We start from the raw sequence: 13,543 nt of genomic DNA on the forward strand, positions 1-13,543 counted from the left end.
TCTATAAGCCCTATGGTGTTTTTTGTGCAGTTAGGTATCACTCAACGAAGGAAAGAAAAAATAGAAGACTGCTCCTTTGTGATACTCAAGGTTTACATCTACGCCATGAGGACTTGGACAGGCAGTTGTAGTTTGTTTCGCACGATATCTTGTACTTACACTGCTTCTGATCTACTACTTAAATCCTGGAGTTGAGGTGATAGAAAGAAGAAAGTATAAAAGCTACATCAATCAAAACAAACCTCTTATGACCCTTTGAAATGGGGTCCTCCTCAAGTAGTAATTCTCACTTTTGGAAGGCAGGTGAAACCTCTGATGCAAAACAAAAACTAAGAATTCCATCATCTCAATAGCAACATCCAAAAATATTAGGTGCCACTTTTTACAGAGACTTTCAATCTGCACCAAGACCTGAACCTTCTTCATGTTGACAAGTAACACCATGATTATCTCTGGAGTTCCATACTCAATGCCAATATTCTCCTTGATCTCCCCTCAGCTGCTCAGCTCTGGTACAATTTCTATGAGAACATCACCACTTTTGATGGCCGTAGTGACCTGTTGCTGCATTGTGCTCAATTTTCCACAGTACATCTCAATGTTGCAACATTGGCAACAGGGTCTGGCAATCTAGACAGCACCTGCCCTTTATCCAGCTTTTGCCTGCTCAACTGGCTGCCCAGGATTTAACACAAATTTAACAGGTGGGTGCTACTCTCTCCTCCTCTCAAGATGTATATCCAGTTTTGGGGCTCTCATGATGTAAATCCAGTTTCCCCAAAACTATGTGCCATGTCAGGAACTAAAGCACTGCGTGTGGTTATCGCCACTCCCTCGTACGTCCAAACATCTACATTCGCAGTTCCCTTAATGCCAAAAGCAAACCAGCCCAGTCCTGCAACTGCTATGTCAAAAGAACTCCTATTCCAGTTATCCCCTGTAACTGTAACAGGAGTCTGAACCCATGGTCCCAACTCTGTAATCCGTTCCTTGCTCAAGGGTGGCTGCACATCAAACAAAGTACTTATTTAGTATGATTAACACAGGATAACTGAATGGAGGAAAACACAGCCATGAATATTGAGTCCCATACCTGCAGCTTAACACCCACATGCTTCTCAAAAGTGTCACCTGCACGTTTAGTCCTTCCTAAATGACAAGTTAAAGAAGCTGATACCCATATTGTGACGTACAAGCTGCTTGCTGAAATTTCTTTCACATCCAGCCTTACAAGTCCTCCAATATGAAGTGTATTATCAGCCTGGTTTTTAAAAAGCCCAAACATGAGAACAAGGAAAAAACAGCTACCACTTCTGCTTCAACCTATGTGCACAATTGCTTTATATAGTGTAGAAATATTAAAAACTCACAAACTTGCTCTCAGTGGTGCATTTCTGCTTAAGCCCTGTGCATAATTACTGTTGAACTGAAAATTTTTAAAAGATGCATCAATTAAGAAATGTGAGAGAGCAAGAAAAAACAATTAGAACATCCTTTTTACTAATTAATAATAGGGAATCCAGCAGCTTCACAGCATGACATAAGAAATTCCTACCAAGGGTTAAATTCGCCTTTCACATTCAGTTGGTCGACAGGCCCCATACTTTCATTAATATCTGTGCCAGTCCAATCCTGTCATGGTTGTTAATGGTTCACTCCTGTTTGCATGTCCACATCATGTATAGTCTGTGTACAAAAAGATAGTCCATTAACTTGGGCCATGACAGGGGTGCGTGCTAAAACCCTAGTGCAGGATGGCCTAGGAATTTACAAGTTACTAGGTTGGTTAGGTGCAATCCTGTTGGCAAAGAAAACCTGCAGATGCAACAAAAAGTTAACATTAAGGCCCCAAAACGGAGACAGATGGCTTTGACTTCAGGAAGATGGACCTAGTGAATGAGACATACCTGCATCTAACAGGAAACCCTAGAAAGACATTAGATGCATATCTACATTGAACCATATTGGGCTTGGTTGCATGTGAGAATATGGAACTCATACAAATGGATATCAAGACTGCATTCTTACAGGACATATATATGCAACAGGCAGAAGGTTTTGTGGCCAAAGGGTAGGAAAAGATGGTATGTAAACTCAACAAAAGCTTGTATGGGCTGAAACAGGCACCACGTGAATGGTATCATAAGTTTGATACATTCATGTAATCTCAAGGATTTAAAAGAAGTCAAGAGGATCACTAACTAATATACCATGAAGGCAGCAGATGGCAGCCTTATTATGCCGATTTTGTATGTGGACGATATGCTCATTGGTGGTAGGGATGTTCATGCTTTGGACACATTGAGGTAGAACCTACACAACAGTTTTGACATGACAGATCTTGGTGAGGCAAATCACATTCTTGGCATGCGTATACTTAAGCACAAATCAAAATGTCTTCTTTATCCGTCACAACAAGAGTATGTATCCAAGATTTTACCGCATTCTAATATCGAGGGGGGAAAAGCAATTGTGTACCATTGCCTTCATATGTGAAACTAAGTGCAGAGGACAGCCCTACATCTAATGATGAAAAGGCTAAATGGCCAAGATTCCATATGCTTCAGCTATGGGTAGCTTGATGTATGCTATGGTTATTACACATCCTGACATAGCATTTGCGGTGGAAGTGGTTAACAGGTACATGGAACATCCTGGTAGAAAGTATTGGGAAGTAGTGAAAGATATAAGATATCTTAAGGGCACAAAAGATTTGTGCATATGCTTTGGAAAGCAAAAGGCATCTCTCATTGGCTTTACAGATGCAGACTATGCTAGTCATGCTTAATGTAGGAAGTCTACTTCAAGGCATGTATTCACTTTCACAAGGGGAGCAGTTTCCTGGATATCTAGGCTATAGAAATACGTTGCATTGTCTACTACAGAGGCAGAGTATGTGTCTATCATTGCTGAGACATGCAAGGAGGCTTTATGGCTTTCACATCTATTGGAAAAGCTTGGCATTACTGAGACCCCTAGCCTCCATTGTGATAATCAGAGTGCTACCATACTAGCACAAAATCCCGTCTTTCATACAAAGATGAAGCACATACAGGTGAAGTATCACTTTATCAGGGATGTACTTGACAACAAAATTATTGAGCTTATCAAGGTACATACAGATGATAATCCTGCACATCTTCTCACGAAGGGTCTTCCAACAGAGTGGTTTGTTTATTGCCGACAAATGATGGGAGTAGGATGGTATATGTATTTCAGGGCTTTGTACATACTTAGACTTAGCTGATTCTTTTCTCAAGCTTAAGGCATGCTGTCTTTAGCTGGGAGGTTGTTAGGAATAAAGGGCCACCATGCCTTTTATACATGCTCGGATGTGAGCAAACCCTTAGCACTTATACTTTACATATAACTATCACAAAAACCTAAAAGAGGTACAACTCATTGTACCCACACATCGTGCATCTTTCTCACTCTCTCACTATTCTCTCTCTCTCTCTCTCTCTCTCTCTCTCTCTCTCTCTCTCTCTGTGAGCCATTGCCATCATTGAATATCGCATTTCCACTACGCACCCGTCGCTACACTCCTTGGCCAATCTTTTCTACATTCTTCAATGTAATGGCTAGGCTTTTTACAATGGTGGCATTCTCCCTTCTTTTTACCTTTATCTAAATCATGGGCAACCTTGCAAAATGGCTGTCCCACGTTAGCCTTTTGCTAATTTTTGTCTAGCTACTTTGCTTTGCCTTTTTCTTTACGCTTACAAAGCATAAGTACATCACCCAAACAACATAGCAATGTCCTTCTGAGTCTATTCCTCCTACAAGAGGCCAGTCAACTCCATGAATTTGAGAGGCTATTGTGCCCTCTCTCAAAAACAAATTCAATGAAGTGTGAAAACCAAGATACGACTCAAGAAGAGAGTTTAGGGTGATTTTGATCATCTCATTATCGGTCAGCACCTCATCAATATTCAACGACTGCTTGAAAGGTGAAAAGGATCAAAGCTTGCTTGGAAGAGCTATGGCAGGAGAGCAAGAGCAAGAAAGAGAGAGAGACCAAATGGGAACTCCAACCGTCACAATACGTGACCAAGCCTTCCTTTATTCAAACTCTCACTAAAAGAATAAAGAATAAAGTGATGGTGACGGGTGCCCGCCACCTGCAATGTGCAGTAGCGGATACTATCAGTGTAGTAATACATGAGCGACTAGGTAGAGGCGCCTTTACCCCCAAAAACCTCCCACTTAAAGGCAAATCTACCCCAGTGAGGAGTAAAAATAAAAAGAAAAGACAGTACAATGTATACATATACAACAGGATGAGGAAAAAATGTCATCTCATCCAACACTCATCAATCTCCTGAGGAAGGCAAAGCGCTCAGTAGTGAGGTTTTTTGTAAGCAGATTTCTTGACAAGGTCAACAGACTTGTCCTCCACGACCCAACGTATGAAGTAATACCTCACCTCAATGTGTTTTGTCTTCGCATGGAAGACCAGATTCTTAGCTAGCTAAATAGCACTCATGGAATCTGAATGCAGCATAGATATAAAATCAATCCCAAGGTCATGAACCAAACGGCCCAACCATATGGCCTTCTTGCAAGCCTTAGTGGCTGCAACATACTCGGTCTCAATGGTAGAGAGAGCCGTACACTTTTGAACCCTAGACATCCAAGAGATAGCACCTCCAGCATAGATGAATACATAGCTAGAAGTGGACTTTCTACTATCTGCATGTCCTCCATAATCAAAGTCTGTGTATCCCACAACTCCAGTATCCTAACTGCCATAGCAAATACACATTTCTGCTGTGCCTTTCGAGTATCTCATGATACCCTTCACGGCATCCCAATGTTTCTTACCAAGGGTAGCCATATAGTGTGCCATAATACAAACTGCAAAGGCAATATCTGGACGAGTAGCTATCATGGCATACATCAAACTGCTCACACCTGATACATAAGGGATCTTGGCCATCTCGCCCCTTTGCTCATCTGTCTGTAGACAATTGACCTGTGAGACCTTCACAAAAGAAGGTAATGGACAGTCAATAGGCTTCACGTCCTGCATGCGAAAACGCTCAATAACTTTATGAATATACTCCCTCTATGAGAGATAGAATAGTCCTTGATGCCTATCGTGCTTAATGCGCATACCAAGAATGTGAGAGGCATGTCTCAAATCCTTCATCTCAAAGCTCTTCTTCAGCTAAGATTTAAGAGCATCCAGCTCATCATAAGTTTTCCCTACTATCAACATATCATGCACATAAAGTACCAAAATAAACAATGAGCCATCACATGCTATCTTAGTGTAAAGACACAGATCCATAGCACTCCTGTTGTAGCCCTGTGACTACATAAAGGCATCAAACTTATGATCCACTCCCTAGATGCCTACTTCAAGCCATTAAGACTTTTCTTCAACTTGCATACTAGGTACTCCCTATCAGGTTTTGCAAAGCCCTTGAGCTGCTCTATGTAAATCTCATCATACAAATCCCCATGCAAGAATGGAGTCTTGACATCCATCTGATACGTGTCCAAGTCAAGCTACGTGACTAAGGCCAAAACCAAGCATAGAGTGGTCATCTTGACTACAAGAGAAAAGACTTTATCAAAGTCAACTCCATACTCCTGTTTAAAACCCTTAGCAATAAGTCTAGCCTTATAAGCCAGCTTAGGGTGCCTAGGGGTACTTTTCAGCTTGTACACCATTTACATGGCAAAGCCTTCTTGCCGTTAGGCAATGCAACCAAATCCCAAGTCATATTCTTATGCACGGAGTCCATCTCAGATTGCATAGCCCTCTCCCAAGAGTGGCTCTCACCCCTGCACATAGCCTCATCATAGGTGAGAGGCTCTCCTGCATCTGTAACCAAGACATAATGCATCGAGGGCTCAAATCGATCAAGTGGACATCTAGCTCTAATAGACCGTCTCACTACAGGCTCTGCTGCATATCTAGCATCCTGTCCAACACCTTGGCCATGTGTACCAACTCCTGCTATACGTTGTCCAACTGGCTGTGTAGAAGCATGTGGCTCCTCTTGGAATATAACCCTGCATATCTCTACCACCTTCCCAGGCTGCCTATGCATCTTGTCTTCATGGAAAACTACATTATGACTGCGGATAACTTTCCGCGCCTGCACATTCCAGAGACGGTAACCCATCTCGCATACATCTCCATAGCCAAGGAAAATACATTTGACACTCCTAGGATCCAACTTACTACGCTTGTCCTTGGGAACATGGCAGAATACCTCATATCCAAAGATACGGAGATGCACATGAGATGAAGGTTTCCCAATCCATACCTCCTTTGCAACCTAGAAATCCAAACCACTAAAAGGTGATCTATTTATGATATGCACAGTTATACTGACTGCCTCAGCCCAAAATCTTTGTGATAGACCTACATGGCTAAGCATACTGCGTACACGCTCCTAGATGATTCTATTCATCTGCTCAGCTAAACCATTCTGGGGTGGGGTATAGGGGGCGGTCAACTGTTAATACCCCTCTCGTCATATAGCTGCTCAAAGGCATGTGACACATATTCTCCCCTATTGTCAGTCCTAAGGCATTTTAGCCTATGTCCAGTCTAGTTCTCAATCAATGCAAGCCATCTCTGAAACATAGCCAAGACATCTGACTTAAGCTTAATGGAGTAAGCCCAGACTTTGTCAATGAACGTCACAAAATACTTTGTACCACCCATAGACTGACAGGGCATGGACCCATAGACATCTGAATGTACCAATGCCAAGGGTTCACTCATGCGTATCCTAAAAGAATTCTTATGCGTATTTCTAGTTTGCCTACCATAAAGACAATGCTCACATGAATCAAAACATGCATAGTCAAGAACCGATAAGTACTGCAAACCAGAAAGCATTTTTATTCCCTTCAAGGACATATGACCCAAACAAGCATGCCAAAGAGATACATATGGGATGAAACTGACTAACAAAACATGGTCAACACGGGACCCATTAACTGCAAAAGGATAAAGGCTACCAACCTTGGCACCTCTAGCAAGCACAAGTCTACTACGAGTAATCTTCCAAGTAAAATCTCCAAATGAAACATAAAACCCAACATCATCAAGCTGCCATGCAGACATAAGACTGCATGTAAGCGCACGTACATGACGTACATCCTACAACAGAAAAGTATTGCCAGTAAAAAACTACAATCATCCATCCCCAATGCCAACAATAGCAAGTGACCTGTCATCACCCAAGCGAACTAAACCAAAGACAGTGCGGTAGGAATGGAATCACTCACAGCATGGTGTAACATAAAATGAAGCACCAGAATCCAAAAGCCAGCACTGCGCATACATAGAGTGAACCTCAGTCAGCGGCGTAGCATCACAAGAACTAGCTGCAAGTATGTACTATCGGAGTCATAAGTTTGTATGACATTTATCTCCTTGATTTTCACACTAGATTTCGCAGATATAATGCTGCGATCAAAGGACTTTTCTTGTACTTTGTCTTTCCCCTTCTCTTTGCGCTTCTCATTGCACAACTTATAACATTGTGGGCGTATATGACCCTTCTTGCCACAATGATAACATGTCACATTAGCATTTCTCCCATGAGACTTGCTGCGCGACTTACCATGCGACTTAGACCTAGACTTCTACGAGTCCTACCACGTCCATACCCACGGTCATTCTTTCCATTACCATCTCTGCCTCTAACAATCAAAGCATGCAACACACGAGAGGCATCCAAGTTATTACGGTTGATCTCTTCCTGCAGAAGAGCACTCTCTACATCAAGCAAGTTCAAAATAGTAGCAAGAGCACATAAGGCAGTGTGGAATACATCCCATGACTCACTCAGAGTCCCAAGCAAAAACAATGAAGTAACCTCATCATTGAAGGTAATACTCTACGAATTCAAGTTCTTGAGAATAGCATGAAACTGGCCCAAATGAGCAAACATCGTCATATTCTCCTTCATGCGTAGGTCCATAAGTTACTTCAACAAATACATTTGACTTGCTGGACTTTTCTTGTCATAGAGATTCTTAATTTTATCCCAAAGCTACCAAGCACTCTGTGCTTCCTCAACCACATTGTAATGCACCTGTTCAGTGAGAGACAAGATGAGGGTGGACTTGCATAACTCATCAAGCTCATCCCATTCGTCGTCAATCATAGTTTCAGGCTGCTCACCATGCATCCTTAGTGGCTTGATCTGAGACTTCTACACCAATACCTATCAAACTTGGCTCTTCCAATAGACATAATTTGTACCATCAAGCTTAGTGATGTTAAAGATAGCACTGTTAGTGGAAGAAGATACCATACTGCAGCCCAAAATGGTGCAGACTGTTCAAAACTACTTGCTGTTTTCTGCTGTGAACAGCCAAAATACCACCAAAATCAAGGCAAAATGACCACAAACTGATAGCTAATGATGTTGCCCACCAAGTACTATCAAAAGTACACAAAATCAGAATGATTCAGTATGAAAATTACACGTCAGTCCATGCATAACTGCTTGTTGTATTAAATTACAGTCATGTACAATGAGAGCAAATTGTAGGCAAAATGAATGCACCAAGTCAACCACTGACTATCAAAGCATAACCAGCATCAAGCGGACATATATCAATATGTAATAGTCATACGGACATCGAGCAAATATCCAAGCATGTCAAATGAATCCGTCAGAAGCCAACACTCCCCTTATATAATAGGGCAAAGTGTACACAACACCGGCAAGACCTGACACAAAGAGGTGTATGCTCAAGGAATGCAAAGCCCGAATCAGCCCAAGTACATTTGTGAGGACTACCACATATCAACCATGGAACATCCAAGTGAAGATCCCAGTCTCAAGTATCCGAATGCTCAAGTAGCATAAACCGCCTACTCAATGTCTGTCAAGCGTATCACAACGCTCCCACTGGCACAAAAGCCGTAAATATCAAGCAAAGAAGCTCGACAAAAACATATGATAAGCACCATGCCAGAAGATCCAAGATCAAGAATCAATAAGACCTCATGAGTATATAGACCATGTAGCATCCGTACATAGCATCCATAGACATCAAGTACATCCAAACTGTAACTCTAGCAAGCCGAAAATAGCCAAAGTAAGCTCCAAAAAATCAAATGTCAAGCCAAAGCAAGGCTCAGTAGCATCCAACTTCCAACAATGTAATTGGCATGTAGTAGTGGCATAGGCCAAGCATGTCAAGACCGATCAGACATAAGCAAAGTACATGCCATAGATATATCAAAGATGAAGATCCCAATGCTATGCGAAACGAGCTCAAGCTCAACCAATGATTCGAGAGCAATCCAAGCTCTATGTCGATCCCCGAGAGTCACTACATCAATGTATACATCCAAGATATAGCCCGAATCCAATAGGCCTATCCAAACATAAGCAAGTAAGCTTCAGCCCTGAATATTCCAGCAGCAACTAAACGTCCCAAACTAAGCAAACAGTGGCTCAATCCAAGTTCAAACCATAGACAAACCATAGGCATACTTTCCCATATGTATAGGCACCAACCGGGCATAATCGGGCATCAAATGACCATGTAGCATGAGCATAAAATGTAATGACAGGGGGACTGCCCTGTTTGCCTTCCTTTATTCAAACTGTCACTAAAAGAATAAAGAATACACTGACGGTGACGGTGACGGCGCCCACTACCTACAGTACCCAGTGGCGGATACTGTCAGTGTAGTAATACACGAGCAGCTAGGCAGAGACGCCTTTACCCCCGACACTGCTCTCTCAAATCCTAAATGTAAGTAAGGTGATTTGTCATAGCATCACCCTCATCCATGTGTGCATTGGCCAATTCTCTTCTCAAGTAAGAGATTTTGGTCTCATTGTGAGCTATAAATATCTGCTCAAGGATATCCCAAGCTACCTTTGAGATCTCACATGACCAAATATGATGTATAATTGCCCTCTTGATTGAAAGAGCAATCACAGATAAGGCCTGTGCATCTTTAGAGTCCCTTTTTCTTTGTCCACTGTAGGGAAAATATGGGCAATAGCAAGGGCAGCTTGCCATACTCTAGCCCTCTCTTTGAGACCTCTAAGGTGCAACCCTCCTGGTCGAGCTGAATCGTCGATCACCAAGTCCCAAAGACCCTTTGCAACAAGCGAATCATGCACTATGAAACTCCACAAGAGTAATTGGTGCCATCTAATTTATCCTCCTGAGTGAGGACACCCAAAATGTTGCTACGGTCACTATGACCTTGCTAAGCCATTGCCGCAATAAAGTGTGCAAATTACAACCAAACGCTTCAAAACTGAAGTGCAAAATGCACTCTCTGAAGTACCTAGATCCAACACGGAATATGAATGCAAGTACAAAAACTATCCAAAACTAAGTGCCTCAAAATACATACCAAAACTGCACAAAAGAGTACCAAATTTACAATACATAGCAATTGACTATTGTACCACTACAATTACCTTGGAAGAATGCATGCCAAATACAAATTTCAGCAATTTAATGCTGCAAATCCCCAAATTTTCAAAAAAAAAAAAAAGGGCCAAATCTGATCCAAACAGCAACTGATTGTTGTTGCTGCACCTCTTTGCTGCCTTGGGATGGATATCAAGCAAAAGACCCAAACTTTCTCAATGAAAATTCAAGAAATTGAATAGATTCTATACTTATAGCATAAGGATTCGGTGTAATGCCACCTCGGGATGCGCACAAGCAGCAACCAGCAACTAGACTGCACCTTGGGATGCATGCCCGACTCAAAAATTGGAAAAGCTCCAAATTCTCACACACAAATGTCGAAGAAATTGATCAATGTTCACAATTTCGGTGGAGATTCGTGTAGGGGACTTCAAATTGAGCAAACGCCCCAAATTTTTGAGTGCTTGAGAAGCGTGTGTGAACTCCGGATGCATCGACAATTGCTACACAAATTTTGGGCCACACTCAAGTACTCTTGGCCACAGCTGAACCTGTGGGCACAAGTGGTGTTGAGGTGGCCCAAACAAGGCAGGTGAGCAGTGCACAGCAGTGACTAGGTGGGCAGCACAGGACAAACAGTGGCAACAGCAGGCAAAATGGTGAGTAGCATTCTAAGCAACGCCATTGGGACTAGTGGCGCCAACAAGCAAGCAGGGCGCTACAAAGACAGGTGTAGCAAGCACTGGCGAAGTTGGCATGTAGCAGAGGCGCTGAAGGTGGCATTATACAGTGGGTGGGCAGTAGGAAGCATAGGCCACGCTGGTGAAAGTTGGGTGGGACTAGAGATTGGGTGGCTGCATGGATAGACAACTTGTCAAGATTTAGCAACTCCTTCAACAACAGCAGCTGAAAAACAGCAATTGGTTGTAGGCAACAGTCATCTAGGACCTTCGAGGAGCAGGCGACACCAAGGAGACACCTTCCAGGAGCTAGCAACATAAATGTTAATCGGGTAACAACAACTTGGGGATGCTTGGCAGTAGTAGGTGACTGCATTAAATGCAAGTTGGGTGGGACTAGAGATTGGGTGGCTGCACGGATAGACTTGTCAAGATTTAGCAACTCCTTCAACAACAGCTGAGAAACAGCAATTGGTTGTGGGCAACAGCCATCTAGGACCTTCGAGGGGCAGGCGACACCAAGGAGACACCTTCCAGAAGCTAGCAACAGAAATGTTAATCGGGCAACAACGATTCGGGGATGCTTGGCAGTAGTAGGTGACTACATTAAATGCAAGTTGGAGCAAACAACATGCAGATTTTAGAGTTTTCTTGCGAAGAAAATCAGATTTCTGTCTCATCTTGGCTTTTTCTCACCTTCTCTAATCAATTCTCAAGAGATCTCAACATTTCTCAACCATTTGGGGCAAATCTCAACCAAATTTGGTATAAGTAGAGGGAATTTTGGTGTAAACCCTAAATTTTTGCAAAAAGTAGGGTTTAGCAACCACATTGGGACCCATGCCAACAAGAGAAGGCATCGAACATTGAAATCAACACCTGACATTTGTGATCCATTGTAAATTTGGAGCAATATTTGGCCAGTTGGAATTTAATTAGAGCAAGTCCTTGGTGAAATTCAAGGGATAAATTGCCCAATTTGTTTTCTATTTGTTGAACTAACAAGGGGCTTTTAGATCAACCAAGGAGATTGTGGAATCTCAGCTTGTAATAAATCCATTGGCAATTGAAGATAAAGAAATATCCAAAGGGCGCCAGTTTTGAGGTCAACAGGGTGTCCATTGTCCAAGAATTTTGAAGGCAAAGTATGCATTTCAATTTATGTTTATTTATTGATTGTTGTAATTAAGTGCTTGATTAGGGAATTACCACCCTCTCCAAGAAGGCAAGCTAGTTTCAGTATCTCATGCTAATCTCCATACAAATGGCCTCTTTCTAATATAATGATAGCATACCTCACTGTGTTTCATGCTGGCATGAAACACTAGATTCCATGCTACGACAACGGCACTCTAATTGTTAGTGATATGGGACTATGACTATAATGAAACCTAGGCACCACGCACATCCACATGCTTGTATGCCAGGCAAGCTATGGGATGGGCAAATCAAATAGTTTAAGTGTCGCAAGATAAACGATGGCATGGCAAGCTGATTGCATATATAACAAGTCATGTAGCAAAGGTTAGTATGATTGTGGACAGCTGTTCGTCACTTTATTTTGTGTTGGCCGTCATTTTATTGTTGATTGCAGTTTTTAATTGCGACAAGTTTTGGAAATGTCTTCTGTCAAATTCAAAACCGCGATCTATTTTATGAATATGGGTCATATTTTGCATCATTATGGTGGAAGATGATGATCAGCAATCGACCTTCAGCAATTCCCATCTTCATCAAATGTTGTGCCACATAGTTAGAAAGTTCATAGATCAAAGCATATAGAGTATTCCCACTTTGATTGTCCTTGAAGACCTAAGGCTTGTTCTTGGTAGATCATGGCTAGCAAAGAAGACCTATCCTGAATAGGCCATTGAGATCACTTTGAGGATTCAAATTGCAGAGTGTTAGAGACTTTTAGAGGATCCAAAAGAAAGAATAAGGATACTTCTTAAAGAACAATTTTCTATGAAAGCACCCAGAGCATAGAAGACATACCTTACTACCAGTAGTGTGTAACAAAGATACTCAACTCCAAATTATGGAGGTGTTTCATGAGAGCTATGGGCTGATCCTCAAGAAGTTTGGGCCACATTTGAGAAGATAAAAGAAAGATATTGGTGGAAAGGCATGTATACGGATATCAATCTTGTGATTGGTGGAGACTCGTACTACTTGTCAAATGCGTTCTTCTATAAGACACCATGAAGGTTTGCATCCAACTTACCGACTCTATGCATTATACGTGGGTTGTGGATTTAGTGACCATGCCTATAGGTTTACGTTAAATGAGGTATTTTGTACTTGCACAAGAATATCTCACAAACCAAGTTGAAGGCCAAGCCTTGAGGACAAAGGCTAGTAATGTTGTATGCAAGTTCTTGTTAGAAGATGTGATATGTCAATATGAATGTGTGGGAAATATTACAACTAATAGAGAAAAGGTGGATACAAATGAACCTAGAGATTTCTTCTCTAGG

General features: G+C 41.9%; 1 protein-coding gene across 2 annotated transcripts in view; it reads right to left on the reverse strand.

Annotated features, from left to right (window-relative positions):
• Nucleotides 1–202: 202 nt before the first annotated feature.
• LOC148021909 (GTP-binding protein BRASSINAZOLE INSENSITIVE PALE GREEN 2, chloroplastic-like) overlaps nucleotides 203–13,543 on the reverse strand; it is a 35,855-nt gene continuing 22,514 nt past the window's right edge. The window contains exons 2-3 of one of the 2 annotated variants that reach the window (XM_087697427.1): nucleotides 1,094–1,261; nucleotides 203–1,004 (exon numbers count right to left, since the gene is read on the reverse strand). In XM_087697427.1, coding sequence (XP_087553553.1) covers nucleotides 756–1,004; nucleotides 1,094–1,261 — 417 coding nt within the window. In that variant the 3' untranslated portion in view covers nucleotides 203–755. Of the gene's footprint in view, nucleotides 1,005–1,093; nucleotides 1,262–1,555; nucleotides 1,687–13,543 lie in introns of those variants that run through there. The other variant, XR_015694417.1, reaches the window with a different exon arrangement.

This window comes from Lygodium microphyllum, chromosome 17 (genome assembly GCF_053477565.2).
Source record: "Lygodium microphyllum isolate KBCC chromosome 17, Lygodium_microphyllum_v1.1.10, whole genome shotgun sequence".
Lineage (NCBI taxonomy): Eukaryota > Viridiplantae > Streptophyta > Polypodiopsida > Schizaeales > Lygodiaceae > Lygodium > Lygodium microphyllum.